Raw genomic sequence first — 16,325 nt, 5'->3', positions numbered from 1 at the left:
TGGGGTCTACCCCTCCATGGAGAGAATAGCCAAGGTGGTCAAAATATCAGCACAAGAATTGGACCGAGTAAAACAAAATAGAAATGGGGTGGTTGGAATACCAAGGAAGCACTTGGAGGAGAAAGCGAAGGCTTTGGTAGATCAAGATGAATGGGCATTATTCATTGATGTCCTAGCGCTATTGGTGTTCAGAGTCGTCCTCTTCCCAAATATGGATGGGCTAGTGTACCTAGCAGCAATCAACGCCTTCCTTGCTTATCACCATAGCAAGGAAAGTCTAGTCGTGGCTGTTTTGGTCGATGCCTACAACACATTTGACCGGAGATGCGAGAAGAGCGGCGCAAGGATTGTTTATTACACACCAGCTCTTTATGTATGGCTGGTATCTCACCTCTTTCGTCATGAAGGTAGACCCGTCTGTCCCCTATATGGTCACCGCATGTGCCCTGAGAAAGGGAAGGCAAATTGAGAGCAACTCTCGGCTAGTATGGTAGGGGCATCCGTTAATTGGTTCCCCCGATGGAAGGAAGGAAGGGTCGGGGTTTTGTCCTCATGTGAGGGGTTCTCAAACTTCCCCTTGATGGGAATGAGGGGTTGTATCAATTATAATCTCGTCCTTGCCATAAGACAACTTGGCTATCCCATGAGAGGAGCGCCGTTGGAAGAAAGTATCACGCCTTTCATTGCACGGGGTTTTAGTGACCCCAATGCATGGATGTTTCAAATAGTCCGAAAAGCATGGAGTGCGGTGCAAAGAAAGGATAAGGAGCTTAGGGGAAGCAGCAATGGGATCATCAGTAGCTATCATAAATGGTTGAAGACTAGAATTCAAGAGATAACTTGGCTCCCAAAGCTAAAGATCTCAAGTGAGGAAGAGGCTAAAACCCCTGAGGAGAGCGAAAAGGTGCAAGCCTTAAAGGCGGAACTTGAAAGGGTGCAAGTGGTCAAGGAAAAGTTCAAGATGACGGCCATTAAGGTTCGGAAAGAGTGCGATGAGATGAGAGACGTCAATGTGGCCACAGCCAAAGCATTGGAACGGGAAACAAAGAGGGCCCAAAAGGAAGAATGGGCCCGAAACAAGTTCTGAGGGGCTTTGTGGGGCAGCAATAGCGAGCTCAAGCTTTGAAGGGCCGAGAGAGACCAGTCGAGAGTCAAGGGCATGATATTAGAGGACAAGTTGAAGGCTTGTCAAAGGTCAAATAGGAGTTTGTCCGAACAATTGAGTAGGACGGAAGAAAACATGTGGGCCATCATTGACCAATACAAAGAGAAGCTAAGTCTAGCTCCAACCCATGAGCAAAGGCTAGAAAACGAGTATGCGAAGGTGTCGGTCCTGCAAGCAGAAAGGGAAGCAAGAGAGAGGGTGATAGATTCATTACATAGAGAAGCAATGATGTGGATGGATAGGTTTGCTTTCACTTTGAATGGGAGTCAAGAGCTTCCAAGACTACTAGCCAAAGCCAAGGCAATGGCGGACGTGTACTCGGCCCCTGAGGAAATTCATGGGCTCCTCGATTATTGTCAGCACATGACTAATTTGATGGCCCACATAATTAGGAACCGCTAAGGCGTTTGTATTTTCACTTTAATTTTGACAAGATGAACACTTTTTTTCCTTAATAAAAATGAGTTTGGTTCAATCCTATGTCTTTGCTCAAAATTCTGCGCGAGTCCAATACTTCGATAACTTATCTTTAGCATGCATTCATGTTTAGTTCTTTGTCGTATTGCTCACTGCATTTTTGTTCTTTTAGCAGTAAACACCATAACTAAACACACTTTAAGGCACCCCTATTGAACCCGTTCCAAAACTAGAGTCATGGGTGATATAGGAAAGGTGCAAGAACAAATGAAGGCTGATATGGAGGCCTTGAAAGATCAAATGACCTCCATGATGGAGGCCATGTTAAGCATGAAGAGAATGATGGAAAGCAATGCGACCGTAGTTGTCGCCACCAGCGCCGCCATTGAGGTGGATCCGACCCATCCATCTGCCATAAACCAAGCAAACCAACCCATCCCGGACATGGTGGGTCAAGGAGGAGAGGTGTTGGGCAGCATCAACGGTCCACACATAGGGCATAATAGTAATGCGTACCCCTATGGCTTACCCCCCAATTATACACCGCCCACCATGCATATGCCCAATGAGAACATTAACCACGCCATTCCCGTTACCTTTGAGGGCCAGCAACCTCAGCCTATAGAGGGCACCTGTGAAGAACCTCAAGATCATGCTCAGGTTGACTTTGAGCCATACCCTACATTCACCACTGAGGGACCGACATGTAGTGGTATGCCTCCACCCAACACCGTAGTGGCTCCTTAGCACCGTCCGTTGCAACCACTGCATTTCTCAGTAGGGGGGTTGCCTCCGATAGTGGAAGGAAGGGAGAAACTCAATCTCATCGAGGAGAGATTAAGGGCCATCGAAGGGTTTGGTGATTACCCGTTCACCGACATGGCCGAGTTGTGTTTGGTGCCTGATGTCGTTGTTCCCCTGAAGTTCAAGGTACCTAATTTCGATAAGTACAAGGGGACTACTTGCCCTAAGAATCATTTGAAGATGTACTATCGAAAGATGGGGGCATACTCGAGAGACGAGAAGCTCTTGATGCATTCTTTCAAGAAAGCTTGGTCGGAGCGGCGGTCATCTGGTTTCCAAATCTAGAGGCTTCCTGGATTCGCTCATGGAAGGACTTGATAACTGCCTTCATTAGGCAATATCAATACAATAATGACATGGCTCTCGACAGAACCCAGCTGCAAAATATGAGCAAGCGGGAGCATGAGTCCTTTAAGGAGTACGCCCAACGGTGGAGAGACTTGGCGGCACAAGTGGCGCCCCCATGGTGGAAAGGGAAATGATAACTATGATAGTGGACACACTGCCAGCGTTCTATTATGAAAAATTGGTGGGTTACATGCCCTCTAGCTTCACAAATTTAGTATTTGTGGGCGAGAGGATCAAAGTAGGTCTGAAGAGGGGGATCAGCGGTTAATGCGGTGGAGGAATGTGGACCTCAGAGGCTGAAGTAGTTGAAAGATGTGATAACCTCGAGGAGGTTTATATTGGAGGCGTTGTGCGAAGCGGGCATGATTTCCCTTGACGAGCACAAGGGAGATTCTTGTTTGATGCATCCAGGTGCGTCGCATGACGTGGAAACATGCTCGATGGCAAAGGAGCTATTTGCAAGGAATTATGGACAAAAGCCTTTTTGAAGTTTGTGGCATGAGGAAGGGGGAGCAAGATGTGTGCATGCAATCAGCTAACAAAAGCCCGAGCAAACCCAAGCCCTTGGTGATACACTTCACTAGAGATGTCTTCACGCACAAGCCTCGAGGCTTCCAACCTATTCCGGTTAAGAAGCCTACCCCTTTCCCTTACAAAAGTGACAAGGCGGTCCCGTGGAAGTACACCGCTCAAAGGCCCGACAGAAGGAAAGAAGAGTCCTTCATGGATGACCTATCCTCCACCAAAGTCACAAACCTCTTGGGCACAAGCGGCATAACTCGTAGTGGGCAAATGTGGGCGTGGAAGAGAGCGGCAAGGCGAGCCCGATTCTGGATGAGGAGGTCCCGGCCGGATGGTTTGCTAAGGAAAAAGAGGACTTTAGCAAAAAAGGAATATCCGCTGAAGAAGTGATTGAGTTCCTATGCATCATCCAGCAAAGTGACTTTAAGGTAATTGAACAACTTAAAAAAACCCCCTGCTAGGATCTCCCTGTTGGGACTACTCATGAACTCTGAGCCACATTGGGCGCTTTTGGTCAAGATCTTCAACGAAGCCCACGTCGCCCAAGACATATCCTTGGAGTGCTTCAGGGGCATCATCAACAATATTACCGCCAACAATTACCTGACATTCGCCAATGAAGAGATACCCGTCGAGGGCCGGGGACATAATAGGGCTTTGCATGTGTCCGTCAAGTGTTTGGACCACATTGTGGCCATGGTACTTATTGACAATGGCTTGTCTCTTAATGCCATGCCCAAGACTACGTTGGACAAAGTGCCTTTCAACGCGTCACACCTAAGGCCGAGCTCCATGGTCGTGTGGGCTTTTGATGGCAGCTGCTGGGACTTAAGGGGGGAGATTGATCTCCCAATTCAGATTGGACCCTATGTATGCCATATCACTTTCCAAGTGATGGATATCAACCTGGCCTATAACGGCCTATTAGGACGATCTTGGATTCTTTCAGTTGGGGTAGTCCCTTCAACGCTCCACCAAAGGTTGAAATTTATGGTGGAAGGGCAATTGATCATAGTCTCGGGAGAGGAATACATTCTTGTAAGTTGTCCTTCTTCTATGCCCTATGTAGAAGCCGCAGAGGAGTCCTTGGAGACAGCCTTTCAAACATTTGAAGTGGTGAGCAACACTTATGTCGAGTCTCCTCCGGTGCAACCGCGCTTATCCGATGCCGCATTAATGGTGGCCCGTGTAATGTTGGGACATGGATACGAGCTCGGCATGGGTTTAGGCCGAAACGAAAATGGTGTGGCGAGCTTGATAGAGTTCATAGGCAACCACGGAAGGTTCGGGCTGGGATATGAACCTACGCGCATCGACGTGAGGAGGATTTCCCTAGAAAGAAGAGGAAGGAGCATGGGCCATTCGCAAGGACCGCAAATGAAAGGGATTCCCTTATGTCACATTAACAAAAGCTTTGTCAGCACAGGCTGGATGTGTAAAGGGCGGGTCACCATGATGAAGTCCCTCAAGAGCAATCAAATTGGGTACGACCGTGTCCTCCGGAGTTCGAGTTAGAGAACTAGAAAATTGTCGAGCAACCCGGGATTTTCATGGTGAACATAATGTAATTTGTTAGTCCTAACCCCATTGCTAGGCCTAGGCTTTAGGGCTTTCTCCTTGTTTTGGGATTGTCTTCTGCTACCACAAGTATATAAATATACAATCTTTCTTCATTTGTTCTTGCACTTTCATCCATTCTCATTCTTCTGCATGTTTATTTTTGTTGCGATTAAATGGTACAGATTCGACAATGAGTCCTGTGAAGGTAATGATACCAAGGACCCTGACGTCGATTTTGAGCAGCTGGTAAACCAAGTTGAGGATGGGGAAGATGAGGATTGGGGGCTTCCCCCCAGAGCTAAAAAGGATGGTTGAACAAGAAGATTTGGAGATGAAGCCACACCAAGAAGAAACGAAAATCGTAAACTTGGGTGTTGGCGAGGAAAAGAAAAAGGTCAAGGTTGGCACAAGCAAGGCCACGCATATCCGGGATGAATTGGTAGCTCTACTACGAGACTACCAAGACATCTTCGCTTGGTCATACCAAGATATGCCAGGCTTAAGTCCTGACATTGTGCAACATCGATTACCTCTGAATCCCGAGGATTCCCCGGTCAAGAAAAAGTTGCGGAGGATGAAGCCCGAGATGTCCTTAAAAATAAAAGAAGAGGTCAAAAAGCAATTTGACGTTGGCTTCTTGGCTGTGGTGCGATACCTGGAATAGGTCACTAACATTGTGTCAGTCCCTAAGAAAGATGGGAAGGTGCGAATCTGCTACAAAGTGATGTCCTTTGGGCTTAAGAACACTAGGGCAACCTACCAACGGGCTATGGTAGCATTATTCCACGACATGATGCACAAAGAAATTGAAGTCTACGTGGATGATATGACTGCAAAGTTTAAAACCGAGGAGGAACGTCTCATCAACTTACGAAAGTTGTTCGAAAGGCTACGTAAGTACCAATTAAGATTGAATCCCTCCAAGTGCACTTTCGGGGTCAAGTCAGGAAAATTGCATGGTTTTATCGTAAGCCAGAAAGGGATAGAGGTAGACTCGGACAAGGAGAAAGCCATCCTTGAAATGCCTGAGCCACGCACCGAGAAGCAGGTTCGAGGCTTCCTAGGACGTCTGAACTATATAACGAGGTTCATATCACTGCTAATCGCTACTTGTGAGCCTCTCTTCAAGTTATTGCGCAAGAACCAGTCTGTCCAATGGAATGATGACTGCCAAGTGGCATTCAGAAGGATCAAGCGATGCCTTATGAATCCTCCTGTGCTTGTGCCACCGGTGCCCGTAAGACCCTGTCGCAACCTGCCCTTCAGCAGGGGCACGACGCGGGACTCAAAGGTGCGTCTTCCATTGAAGGAAAATGCATGGAGTCGCCACCATCATTTATTAGAGGAAAATGTCAGAAAAACCAAAAATGGAAAGGTCAAGGGTCTGCGTATTTTGAAAAGGAGGGTTTGGAAGCCATTTACGCACGGGGAAGGTATTAGCACCCCACGCACCCATCACAAGGGATGGCAGGCTCTAATCGGGTGTACAAATCATGACTTCAAAACTATGTATTTTCCCTTTTTATGTTATCTTTTTCCCTTTTTATGTTTTTTAAATTTTGTTCATTTTTATGTTTTTTAAATTTTGTTCCTTTTTATGTTTTTTTACATTTTTGGGGTCGACAAATCAGACCTATGTAGTTCTTTCATAACTGAACGTTGGTTAAATTGTTTTTTATCTTTTTTTGAAAGATTGATTTTGACCGAGCAAAAGTCGTTTAAGGCGTTGGACCTCGAAACGATCTTGGATTTTTGAAAGGAGAGAATTGTTAAGGCGTTAGACCTTGAAACGATCTCTTAATTTTTGAAAAAAGGAGAAAGAGTCATTTAGGCGTTGGACCTTTGAACGATCTCGATTTTTTTGATGAAATGAAGAAGTTTATGAGTTGGTTTTATTTGGTTTTGGCTCATTAATCTTCAATCCTTTTTTAGAGATAACTTGCAGCGCTAATGACTGGTTAAAACTTATTTTACATTGATGAAAATGTTGGATCAAGGGGCCTCGGAATAGTTAAGAAGGGGGGATTGAATTAATTATGAACGTGTCTTGACTAATTAAAAATTTATCCTTCTTAATATTACTAGATTCAATTAGGCTTTACTACTAAGTTATGAGGAAGTAAAGAACAAAAACAATAACTTAGACAAAAGTAAAGCGAAAATCAAAAGTGCATAGCGGAAAGATAAAAGTGTAGGGAAGAAGAAGACAAACACAAGATTTATACTGGTTCAGCAACAACCCGTGCCTACATCCAGTCCCCAAGCAACCATCGGTTCTTGAAATTTCCAATAACCTTGTAAAATCCTTTACAAGCAAAGATCCACAAGGGATGTACCCTCCCTTGTTCTCTTTGAAACACCAAGTGGATGTATGCTCCACTTGAACTGATCCACAAGAGATGTACCCTCTCTTGTTCTCAGTATTACAACCCAAGTAGATGTACGCTCTACTTGTACCATAAAGGATGTACCCTCCAATGTGTTAAGACAAAGAATTCTTAGGCGGTTAGTCCCTTGAATCTTTGTAAGGGGAAACAAAAGATATCTCAGGCGGTTAGTCATTTGAAATCTTTTGATTAAAGGGAAGAGGAAGAATAAAAAGAATTCTCAGGCGGTTAGTCCTTTGAATCTTTTGGCAAGAGGGAGAAGGAAGAAAAGATAGCATACTTTTGTTTTCTGTAGAATTTCTACTTGCAGAAAAACAAAGTTTTGAAAACAAAGTTTAGAAAGCTTTTTGGCAAAGAAAAAGCAATGGGCAATGATTAGAGAAAGATTGTAAAAAAGGATTGTTTGGAAGAATATCATATATCTTGAAACATGTGCCAAAGTCATGCTTTTATAGACTCTTCATGTCTGGTCAAAGAAATCATTGGAAGAGTTATGATTTTTGAGAAAACCATGTTAAGAGTTATAACTCTTAACTTTCTCTTCAAAACTATTCACTGGTAATCAATTACCACAATGGTGTAATAATCAATTACCACAATGGTGTAATCGATTACATAATGTATTTTATGAAAAGTTGTGACTCTTCACAATTGGATTTGAATTCCAACGTTCAGATTCACTTGTAATCGATTACTAATATAGTGTAATCGATGACACTATTTGAAAATTATTTTGGAACATTACAAATCATTTGAAAAACATTTGAAAACCAAACTGGTCACTGGTAATCGATTACTGCCAATTGGTAATCGATTACCAGAGAGTAATCACTCTGGTAACTTAGAAAATTTGAGAAAATTATTTTGTAAAACAAAACTGTGCTATTTGGTTTTTTGAAAAAAATCTTTTAATACTTATCCTATATGAAGTCTTGACTTGTTGCTTCTTGATTTCTTCTCTTAAATCTTGAATCTTGGATTGGATTCTTGATGCTTGATCTTATCTTGAATCAATCATTTGGGCTTTTGGCATCATCGAAATTGATGTTCATCATCATGAAGCTTGCTTCTACAGAAAAGAGTTTACGACACAAACGATCGGTCAAAACTTATTTAAATAGTGATTAAGTGAGATTACAACACAAACGATCGGTTGAATAAGTGAGATTACAACATAAACGATCGGTTGAATCTTATTTTAAAGGTGATTAAGTGAGATTACAACACAAACAATCAGTTGAATCTTATTTTAACGATGATTAAATGAGATTATGGTATGAACGATCGGTCAAAACTTTCTTTGAACAAAGAAAAAGATCACCGATGATCGAAGAAGGAGATGAAGATGCACAAAAAATAAAGGGGACCCCTAAGGGTCCATAAATCAAATTCAAATCCTTAAAGCAAGCACTAATCGGACGAAGAACAAAGAACAAATGAAGAACGAACAAGAACGACCGAAGAACGAACGACGAATGGTGTAGGAATCGATCACGGATGCGATTCGGAAGCATTTAGGCCTTGTTTTCTCTTCTTTCTGGACCTCTAGACTTCAGGAAATCCAGGGACCCTTTACTTCAGCCTTCCAATGCCTATTTATAGCAAAATGAAGCATTTGGGCTGAAGGTAGCTTGCCCAGGCGAGCTGATAACTTCATTTTGAAGCAACTTGCTCGCCCAGGCGAGCTGGTTACTTCATCATGAAGTTATCTAGGTGGCTTAGGGGTTGAAAAATGCCCCTAAAGTGACCCTTTTGCCCTCCTTTTGAGTAATTTGCACATTTCCTTCTGAAACATTGAAAAATCTTACGGAATGCGTGGCAATTGGTGTTAAGCATCTCAATTCGGTTGGCAAGAATCCAAATGTTTGCAAAATGATCATCCCCAGACGAAATTAGGGTATGACAGTTGCCCCTCTTTACTTATCTTTTATTGGAAATAAAAGAGAAGTAAAGATAAAAACACTAATTTCGTTTGAGGGATCTCACCATCCAACTGGCCACTAGCGGAAGTTCAAGCAGTAAAACTCGTGAAATCATGAAGACATTGAAGTTCTTCTTTTTTCGTTTTCTTCTTTTTCTTTTCATTTTCATTTTCTATATATCTATTTTTTTATTTTCCTTTTTTTTAAAGCATAGAAACAGAGGACATCGACTCCTATGAAGCACAAGGACTAAAGACATTGAAGCCTTTGAGATGAAGACATTGTCGTCTTCAAAATATAAATGAGGGTCATTGTCGCCTTTTGAAAGCATGCAATGACTTTGTCGCCTTTTGAAAGCATGCAATGACTGAATACATTGTCGTCTTCGAAATGTAAATGAAGACATTTTCACCTTTTGAAAGCATGCAATGACTGAAGACATTGTCGTCTTCGAAATGTAAATGAAGACATTGTTGCCTTTTGAAAGCATGCAATGACTGAAGACATTGTCATCTTCGAAATGTAAATGAGGGTCATTGTCGCCTTTTGAAAACATGCAATGACTGAAGACATTGTCGTCTTCAAAATGCAAATGAAGACATTGTCGCCTTTTGAAAGCATGCAATGACTGAAGACATTGTCCTCTTCGAAATGTAAATGAAGATATTTTCACCTTTTGAAAGCATGCAATGACTGAAGACATTGTCGTCTTCGAAATGTAAATGAAGACATTGTTGCCTTTTGAAAGCATGCAATGACTGAAGACATTGTCATCTTCGAGATGTAAATGAAGACATTGTTGCCTTTTGAAAGCATGCAATAACTAAAGACATTGTCGTCTTCGAAAAGGGGCAGATGACCATAATTTGTCTCTGTGTGCCATCGAACTTTCATGTCTTTGGATAGCAAAGGTGTGCAGATGACCATAATTTATCTTTGCGTGCCATCAGACTCGCTTGTCTCTAGATAGCAAAGAGGGTGCTGATGACCATAATTTGTCTTCGCGTGCCATCAGACTTGATTGTCTCTAGATAGCAAAGGTGTGTGGATGACCATAATTTGTCTCCACATGTCATCGGACTTGATTGTCTCTAGATAGCAAAGGAGTGCGGATGACCATAATTTGTCTCCGCATGCCATCAGACTCTCTTGTCTCTGGATAGCAAAAAGGGTGTGGATGACCATAATTTGTCTTCGTGTGCCATCGGACTTGATTATCTCCAGATAGCAAAGGTGAAGAAGACCATAATTTGTCTTTGTGTGCCAACGGACTTGCATGTCTCTGGATGGCAAAAGAGACTTTAATAGTCTCGGTCGAAAGACATTGAAGTCTTCGACAAGAGGTAGATGACCATGATTTGTCTCTGCGTGCCAACGGACATGATTGTCGTTGGATGGCAAAAGAGACTTTAATAGTCTCGAAAAACAATGAAAACGAATGATCATCATGGTCTCTGCATGCCATCAAACTTGATTGTCTCTGGATGGAAAATGAGAGTTTAAATAGTCTTAAAAAACAACGAAAGTGGAGGACCTTGATGGTCTCCGCATGCCATCAGACTTGGTTGTCTCTGGATGGAAAAAAGGGTTCGGATGACCATGATAGTCTCCGCATGCCATCAGACTTGATTGTCTTTGGATAGCTAAAAGGGTGCAAATGACCATGATGGTCTCCGCATGCCATCGAACTTGATTGTCTCTGGATAGCAAAAAGGGAAGCGGATGACCTTAATGGTCTTCGCATGCCATCGGACTCGATTGTCTCTGGAAGACAAGGCAAGCAGATGACCATAATTTGTCTCTGCGTGCCAACGAACTTGCATGTCTCTAGAAAGCAAGGGAAGCGGATGACCATAACCTATCTCTGCGTGCCATCGGACTTGATTGTCTCTGGAAGGCAAAGGTGCATATGACCATAATTTGTCTCTGTGTGCCAATGGACTTGCATGTCTCTAGATGGCAAAGGAGACTGTGATAGTCTCGGTCGAAAAGTAAATGACAAAGGACTTTGAGTCCTATGAAAGCGAGGACTTTGAGTCCTATGAAGGCGAGGACTTTGAGTCCTATAAAGGCGAGCCAATAGGTACAAGTACCAAAGGGCCTTAACCTTATGAGAAAGCAAGATGCTGACTCTTTGAGAGGGCCTCTCATTTATGCACTTATTGCCTAATATGAACATGATTTTTGGGGATGCAGATTTATGTAACCTTCATCTTGAAATGCAATAAATGCAGGCTTTGTATGCAATAATGCAATGCAATGGAAAATTGTACAATGTTCATGACATTCTTTGTGATTTTGATTTTGATTTGATTTTTTTTTTTGCAAAACGCAGATTGACTATTTTTTAAAAGATGTGATAACTCATGCAACCTCATCCTACTTTTTTGCGAATCTCATCGGGGACTCCCTCAGAGTGTATGTTCTGTTTGATTTAGTCACTTTTCAATTTTGGAGTGACGGCGATGGAGTTGTTTGACATTTAATCAATCACTTGAAATATTGATCCTAGGGTTTTCCCTCTCTTTTTTTGTTTAAAACATCGATTACTCTGCACGACAAGAAAAATATAAGGTTTTGGGACCAATCGCTTGCCCCATTGAATGATGGCAATGGATTGTTACACTTTGGTATATGACCAAGTGAAACTTTCTTTATTTAAGGTCATAGAGTGATGCCATGGGTTTGTTGATCCCACAGAAACTTGATAACATAGGTTGATCTTGAAAGAATTTATACAGTGAAGGCTACCCTTGGATTCGAAAGAAATCCCAAAGGAGTCTGCATGAGAGACTAACATTAGATACACCCTATTATCATAATTGTCTTTGGGTTTTTCCCATGAGCTTTTGGTTGAATGAGTTTTCTTCTCAAATGTGCAAGTGTGAACCTCAGGGGATTCTCCTTTTCTCTCTCTCTCTCTCTCTCTCTATATATATATATATATATATTAACAATCACAAGCGCACGCGGGTTTCATTCCAAAATCCTAACTTAAAAGCAAATTAGTCATTCCTTGATCCATATGGGCTTTATTAGGCTTGTAACGTGGTCAGGGGTAAAATGGCTATGAAAGAAAGGATTAGAGAGGCTCAAAGAGTGTTTGAGGGTTATATTGAGTAAGAACCTCGAGAGCATTGCTTGTACCTTTGGGTTGGGCTCTGTTCCTTTTGTCTTATTCATTAATTTCCCATCGCACTTTCGTGCCTTTCTTGCAAAATTTAGAGATCTTTCGTCTCTATTTTTCTTTCTTTACTCACCTTTGGTGGATTTTCTTTTCTTTTTCATTGTTGCCCAACTTCATGCATGCGTTGTTTGCATTGTTCTTCCCGCTAGTTTAGCGGTGGTTCTTACTTGGGGTTCTTATTTTGTTTTTGTTTTTAGAAAACAAATATGCTTTGGCTCGGAGGGGGTAGCAAAGGAAAAACTAGTGTTTGGGATGTTGAAACATGGCCATGTGTCATTTCAAATCTTGACTTAGATCCTTTTGTAGTTTGGATTTTGGGACTAAACCTTAACAACATGCCCTTGATTTTTATTTTTTTTGTATCACCCTAATTTTTTGTTTAGGCCGCCCTTTCGGGTTTTCAACCTACCGGGTGAGAACTTTTGATCTGCCCCTAAATTTCCTTGAGGCTCATGTATGGTGCCTCTCATTGCCCCAATGTAGGGCCTTGAGGTATCTATTGTTGTCTTTTGTCATGACCTTGTAGCAAGGAAAAATGAAAGAAAATTTGCAAATTTTAGAAAATGAAATTTCAAGGACGAGAAACATTTAAAGGATTTTTCAATTGATAGATTAAGCCGATTGACTCTCATTCTTGACAACTCACTTTTCTCTCAAAAAGAAAAACTTTCAGGAATGATAAAATGAATGTCTGTACCTTTTTTATTTGAAACACATTTAATCAAACATTTTTCTGTTTTTTTTTTAACTTTTTTTTGTTTTGAATTTTACTCGTCGTTTTACGGCATCCTCATCAAACGTGTAGAACGAGTAATTTCTAATTGAACAGTCTTGGAAGTCAAAACTCAGGAGCACAGGCTGCTTGAGCAAACAAACCAATGGCTTACACTCACATTCCAGTGGAAGTCAAATAAGCAAAGATGTAATTATGAGAGGATGAGAGACAAGGATGTCAAATTTATCCATATTATTAGCATTGTAACCGTGGTTTACAATAATGGCATAAACTTGAAAATCCTAATGAGTCATTAGAGACATCTAACAACAACCTTCAAATTTCCCCATGTATAGTGTTGCTTGCCAACGTCAGAATTCACAAGTGATTCTCCTTAAATTTCAGCCAGCCCGCATCAATTAGACTTTGCACCTTATGTTGGATCAAGTGGCCTCAGAATAATTAAGAAGAGAGGGTTGAATTAATTATGAACGTGTCTTGACTAATTAAAAATCTATCTTTCTTAATGTTACTAGATTCAAATGGGCTTTTACTACTAAGTTAAGAAAGTAAAGAACATAAATAGAAGCTTAACCAAAAGTAAAAGTGATAATTAAAAGTACACAGTGAAAATTAAAGAGTGTAGGAAAGAAGAAGACAAACACAAGATTTATACTGGTTCAGCCACAAATCATGCCTACATCCAGTCCCCAAGCAACTTACGGTTCTTGAGATTTCTTTCAACCTTGTAAAATCCATTACAAGCCAAAGATCCACAAGGGATGTACCTTCCCTTGTTCTCTTTGAAAAACCAAGTGGATGTACCCTCCACTTGAACTGATACACAAGAGATGTACCCTCTCTTGTTCAAAGTATAACAATCCCCAAGTAGATGTACCCTCTACTTGTACCACAAAGGATGTACCCTCCAATGTGTTGGGACAAAGAATTCTCAGGCGGTTAGTCCTTCGAATCTTTGTAAAGGGGAAACAAAATATATCTCAGGCGGTTAGTCCTTTGAAATTTTTTGCTTAAGGGGAAGGGAAGAATCAAAAGAATTCTCTGGCGGTTAGTCCTTTGAATCTTTTGTAAGGGAGAACAGAGATACAAAAGAATTTAGGCGGTTAGTCCTTCGTTCTTTTCACAAAGGGAGAAGAGAATGAAAAAGATGAATAGCACAAGTTTTTGAACAAAGAACTTTTCTTCGAAGAGAAAGTGTTGATAAAAAAATTTTAGAAATATGAAGAGAAATGAATCAGAAAATTATGTAGAAAGATATTGAAAGATTGATTGAAAGATGTTGAGAGATGATGTAAAGATTGAAAGATAGATGATTCAAAGATGATTGATTATGATTATAAATATGTTGAAGGATGATTTTTTAAACTCATGCCATGGTCACATATTTATAATCTCTTGATGACTCAAGTCAAAGCTTGTGACTCTTGGCAATTTCTTTAAAACTAGTCACTTAAAAAAGTTGTGACTTTTGAAAAAATCTTCAGAAACAAGTCACTTGAAGAATTGTGACTTTTGGAAATGTATTTTTCAAAATTAGTTACTGGTAATCGATTACCATTAAGGTGTAATCGATTACACGTCAATAGATGTGACTCTTCATTTTGAATTTTGAAAATTAAAACGTTTAGAAGCTCTGGTAATCGATTACAAGTATTGTGTAATCGATTACACAAGTTCAAAATGATTTAAAACTGTTTAAACATAAGTTTTAACTCTTGAAATTTGAAATCTTAATGTTTTAAAACACTGGTAATCGATTACATGATTCTGGTAATCGATTACCAGAGAGTAAAACTCTTTGGTAATGATTTTGTGAAAACTTCTTGTGCTACCCAATGTTTTGAAAAACTTTTTTAGTACTTATCTTGATTGAGTCTTCTCTTGATTCTTGAATCTTGAGTCTTGATCTTGATTATTCTTGAATCTTGATTCTTGAAACTTGATTCTTGAATCTTTGGATTTTGCTTGACTCTTGATTCTTTGGCATCATCAAAATAACCTTGGAAGACATTGCTTCCACACCTTATGTTTTAGGGTCCTACCATGCTCAATGGAATGCCCCAGAACTCCTCCATGGTAAGCACATGTTGCGTTCGAGTCGTATCCTTGGAAAAATGGAGGTTGAGGAACCTTGGCTGGGGTTATGGATACCATTTAATTATCGAGTAGATATGGGAGCAAGTTAGCATAGGACACCGGAATTGGGATGAATTCTACAGGCTTTTTTGTTAGAATATTCCCTCCCTGGTTGGTGTCTTGGTTTGTGTTAAAGGTGGTGTTTGGCATTGGATATGTGGCAGGTAGGCATTGTGGTTGACTTAAGGATGGCCTTTGTGGATGGTTGGGTGGTGGGTAATGAGAAGAGCTGATAACAGCTGAGTAATGACATTGTTGAGTTGGTGGGAAATTTGGCCATGTAGGAATGGCAGCCACAACATGGGTTCCTTCCTCATTCTCATCCTTTCTATTTGCCCCAGGCTTCCCATTCATCAAAGCAGGATGATCAAATTTTCCTCCTTTTATACCCACTTCGATCCTTTTGCTGACAAAAACTAAATCCACAAATCTTGAAGGCGTATAGCCCACCATCTTTTCATAGTAGAACATTGGTAATGTGTCTACTATCATTGTTATCATCTCCTTCTCCGTCATTAGGGGTGCCACTTGAGCTGCCAAATCCCTCCACCTTTGGGCGTATTCTTTGAAAGATTCGTGCCCCTTTTTGCACATATTCTGTAGTTGTATTCTATTCGAAGCCATATCAGAATTGTACTGATACTACCTAACGAAGGCAACCATTAGGTCCTTCCAAGAATGGACTCGGGAAGGTTCCAGATTAGTGTACCAGGTGACGACTGCCCCAGTAAGACTTTCCTAGAAGAAATGCATCAACAACTTTTCATCTTTTGTGTATGCCCCCATTTTCCTGCAGTACACCTTTAGGTGATTCTTGGGGCAAGTTGTCCCCTAGTATTTATCGAAGTCCAGTACCTTGAACTTCAGAGGAATGACCATGTCAGGTACTAGGCAAAAATCTTCCATGTCAGCAAAGGCATTATCTCCACCTCTTTCAACGGCCCTTAGCCTTTCCTCTATCTGATCCAACTTTCCCTTTTCCGCCATAGCAGGAGGGACTCTCCCCGCCGCCAAATGCAAGGGTTGTGGTTGTGGGTGAAACTGAGGGCCCTCCAAAGTGTTTGGCAGGGGTACACCACCAACTGCTTGTCCCTCAATGGCATATCCAAGGCAAGTCTCAAAGTCGGCTAGATTGTGGTGG

The 16,325-nt window shown here is 41.3% G+C and overlaps 1 protein-coding gene across 1 annotated transcript; it reads left to right on the top strand.

Moving 5' to 3' along the window:
- The first annotated feature begins 5,585 nt into the window (after positions 1 to 5,585).
- On the top strand, positions 5,586 to 15,417 carry LOC112998164 (uncharacterized mitochondrial protein AtMg00860-like). The gene is made up of 3 exons (XM_026124208.1): positions 5,586 to 6,107; positions 15,083 to 15,124; positions 15,349 to 15,417. The coding sequence occupies exons 1-3, from the start codon at positions 5,586 to 5,588 to the stop codon at positions 15,415 to 15,417; spliced, it is 633 nt and encodes a 210-aa protein (XP_025979993.1).
- Positions 15,418 to 16,325: the final 908 nt, after the last annotated feature.

Source organism: Glycine max, chromosome 10 (assembly GCF_000004515.6).
Source record: "Glycine max cultivar Williams 82 chromosome 10, Glycine_max_v4.0, whole genome shotgun sequence".
Taxonomy (NCBI): Eukaryota; Viridiplantae; Streptophyta; class Magnoliopsida; order Fabales; family Fabaceae; genus Glycine; species Glycine max.
This window is presented reverse-complemented; position numbering and strand designations above follow the sequence as displayed.